Genomic DNA, 3,667 nt, shown 5'->3' with positions numbered 1-3,667 from the left:
GCCACTGCACTCCAGCCTGGGCGACAGAGCGAGACTCCGTCTTCAAAAAAAAAAAAAAACCTGGTCTCCATGGCACTCGCAGTCAAAGATGATGGCCGGCAAAACGCAGAAAAGAAATAATCCACGTGGGCAAACACATATGGAGGTAGTTGAGGAAAAGTACGTGTAGCTGGAGGAGATAACTAGTAGGCACATGAAAACTGGCTCCTAAGACCAGAAGCTGCCATGCTGTGGCTCCTCATGAGAAAAGGGCAGGCACAGACTGCACTGTCAGATGCTGAACAGGACACCCATGAATGGGCTGTGGGGAGAACTGCCCAGATGAAGTTGAGTCTTTTCTAGGCCAGAGACTCTACTAATCTATGCTAAAGAGGGAGAGAAGAAAAATCATTGCTGGGGAGGGTCCAGGCCTGCTACATTTTGGCAGTGCAGGCTAGAACAAATGTAGTAACAAGGTATTAAGGTGAACAAAGGTGAAAGAGGCTCTTTTCTCAATTCACAGACCGGTGCATTTGCGAGCCTCCCTGCCTTCCCTACGGAGCCTTCCCTACCCAGCAGGGCTCCTCCCGGTGTCTCCCACACACGATTCTTACCAAGACAGAAGCCTCCAGGGGTATCCTCTGGCATCCACGCTTCCCTTTTTTCTAGCTGGGAAAACATATCTGGTTTGGGTCCTAAGAGTCCTGTTTTTAAGGGGAGACAAAAATAAACCACATCTGTTTATACAAGAGATAAAAATGATTGCAAAGAGAAAGCCTGGTCCTCAGAACTTGCTGGAAAAGGGGACTTGATAGGAAAGCCCAGGGTCAGGTGTGTTCCCAGCGGGAGGAAAAGATGACTGAGGCCTGACACAATCTGTTCCCATGTTCCTCTCCTTGCCAGAAAGAAAGCATTTGACCCTTTTGAGGCATCCGCAGTGGACTCCAGAAGAGGCCTGTGCCCAGGACACCAAGGACAGTAAGTATTAATAGCACCGTTGAAGACAGCGTCCTCAATTGGTCCAACCAAATCTTCTATATGGTGTCAATGGAAAGGTCCTAAAGAGATCCCCAAAAGTGAAGAGAAACCTTGCAGGGGCCCCACTTACCCAGTGAGACCAGGTTGCTGTAGTTCTCCAGCATCACGTCCCTGTACAGGGCCCTCTGGGCTGGGCTCAGCTGCCTCCACTCTTCCTGGGTGAAGAGTACAGCCACATCCTTGAAGGTCACCGATTCCTGCAACAGCAAATTCATTCTCCTTGATCAGGGGCTACCCATGCACATGGTTCTCTAGAAAAGAGACTGGCAGCCCCTAGAAGCTTGTGGAGATTTACAGGACTGCTGGCACACAGGGAGCTCGCGTTCTGTGGCAAGTTAATCACTCTTCAGGGTCTCCTAGGGGCCTAGCTTTGGACTAGACGTTGCTCCCCACTCTGAAGAAACATATATGGTGGTGAAGATAGGCTTCCTCAGCACTGGGACTTCCAACTTGCCATCCATTCAGCCCAGAACATTTTCTCCATCTCCCTCACACCACCTAGCCCTGCCTCTCCCCTCACCTCAGGGGACCAAATCCTATGCAGGTCTCAGCATAGACACCGCTTGCTCAGCGCAGCCTTCCCTGATGGCTCCTGCAGTTGTCTGTGAGGATCCATCAAGACACTGCCCCAATTTATTGTGATGTTTGGTTTACTTTGTCTCCCCCACTGGACTGTTAACTCCAAGATGTGGGCTGTCCGTCTCCACATCTCCTGGCCTTCCCCACATCTGGAACACGGCCCAGGTACTCAACACCTATCTGCGGCTGCTCAGCAACTCCTGTTTCTTCAGGGTGTACACACACACACACCCACACACACACACCCATACCCACACTCCCCCACAGAGACACACACACACCCATACCCTTCCACATACATACACACACACACATACACACAACACACACCCATACACACAACACACACCCATACCCACAGCCCCATAGAGACACACACACGAACACACACACATACACACAGCCATACCCACACTCCCCCAACAGAGACACACACACAAACACACACACATACACAAAACACACACCCATATCCACAACACACACCCATACCCATATATATTTAAATTTACATAAATTATATATACACATAAAATTTTAATAGGAAATGGAAAAGCTATAAAACTTTCTTGAGTCACAAATTAAGTCTTCTTTGATGTCTGACTGGCTAACTGCTAATCATCCTTCACAAACCAGCCTCGGTGCTGCATCTCCAGGAAACTCAGAAATCATGACTGTGGAAACAGAGTGTGGGGAGGGGCCCGGGTACACTCAACTGCGGCTGGCTGTGCTTTCATGTCATCACCCACAGCTGACTATGAAACCTCTGTAGGCACAAAAGTCTTCTTCACCTCCCTCCATACTCCTCTCTCAAGGGTGCAATGAAGAATCAGACTCCTTGAATCATGAATGAATGGATGATTGAACGATTTAGGTAAAAACACTGATGCCAAGGTGGTAGAACTGTGGATGAATTTCTTTTAATTGCCTCCATTTTTGTTATAAGACTATTTGTATGATACAGAATAAAATATTTAAAATGCCTTAGTTTGGTAATGGAACATACAGATTCATAGATTATTCAGAATGCTATTGGATATATTTTAAAAAGTTTTTTGACAACTGAGTTTTAGAATTAAGACATTTAATTTCTGGCTAGGTGAGGTGGCTCATGCCTGTAATCCCAGCACTCTGGGAGGCTAAGGTGGGCGGATCACTTGAGGTCAGGAATTCGAGACCATGCTGGCCAACATGGTGAAACCCCATCTCTACTAAAAATACAAAAATTAGCCAGGCGTGGTGGCGCAAGCCTGTAGTCCCAGCTACTCGGGAAGCTGAGGCAGGAGAATTGTTCGAACCCAAGAGGCAGAGGTTGCAGTGAGCTGAGATTGCACCAATGCACTCCAGCCTGGGCAACAGAGGGAGGCTCCGTCTCAAAAAAAAAAAAAGAAAAAAAAAAAGATGTTTAATTTCCATAACAGATTGGGTTCTAGATATTCCAGGTACACAGCTATTTATTGTAGGATATAAATTCCTGCCTACTACACTGGGTTACTGTGGAAAATCCATAACAAAAGGTTTGTAAAAATATGTGACACTGCAAAATGCTAGCTGATAGTGAAACGCTACAGTGCTTGGGTAAGGCACTAAGCACTCTGGAATACTGGGGATTAAGGGAGCAAAACACAGCACTGCCCTTAAGCCACCAGATACAATGAGCTCCTCAAGACAAGTAACTGTCACCAAACTGTCATGTCTTTTGTATCCGCAGGCAACAAATCTGTGCTACTTACTAGGTGCCAAGCACTGAGATAGGTGTGAGCAACACAGCAAAACATACAATAAACCTGGTCTCGCCGGGCGCGGTGGCTCAAGCCTGTAATCCCAGCACTTTGGGAGGCCGAGATGGGTGGATCACGAGGTCAGGAGACCGAGACCATCCTGGCTAACACGGTGAAACCCCGTCTCTACTAAAAAAGTACAAAAAACCAGCCGGGCGAGGTGGCGGGCGCCTGTAGTCCCAGCTACTCCGGAGGCTGAGGCAGGAGAATGGCGTAAACCCGGGAGGCAGAGCTCGCAGTGAGCTGAGATCCGGCCACTGCACTCCAGCCTGGGCGACAGAGCGAGACTC

General features: G+C 48.2%; 1 protein-coding gene across 6 annotated transcripts in view; it reads right to left on the bottom strand.

The window, feature by feature from the left end:
- ZNF454 (zinc finger protein 454) overlaps positions 1–3,667 on the bottom strand; it is a 47,446-nt gene that overhangs the window by 14,973 nt on the left and 28,806 nt on the right. For all 6 annotated transcript variants that reach the window (XM_017888019.1, XM_017888001.1, XM_017887984.1 and 3 more), the window contains 2 exons: positions 1,088–1,214; positions 594–683 (listed from right to left, as the gene is read on the bottom strand). In XM_017888019.1, the coding sequence (XP_017743508.1) occupies positions 594–683; positions 1,088–1,214 (217 nt within the window). The remainder of the gene's footprint in view (positions 1–593; positions 684–1,087; positions 1,215–3,667) is intronic.

This window comes from Rhinopithecus bieti, unplaced genomic scaffold (genome assembly GCF_001698545.2).
Source record: "Rhinopithecus bieti isolate Rb0 unplaced genomic scaffold, ASM169854v2 scaffold_1557, whole genome shotgun sequence".
Classification (NCBI taxonomy): Eukaryota; Metazoa; Chordata; class Mammalia; order Primates; family Cercopithecidae; genus Rhinopithecus; species Rhinopithecus bieti.
Note: the sequence above shows the minus strand (reverse complement) of the source record. Positions and strands in the feature narration are given on the sequence as shown.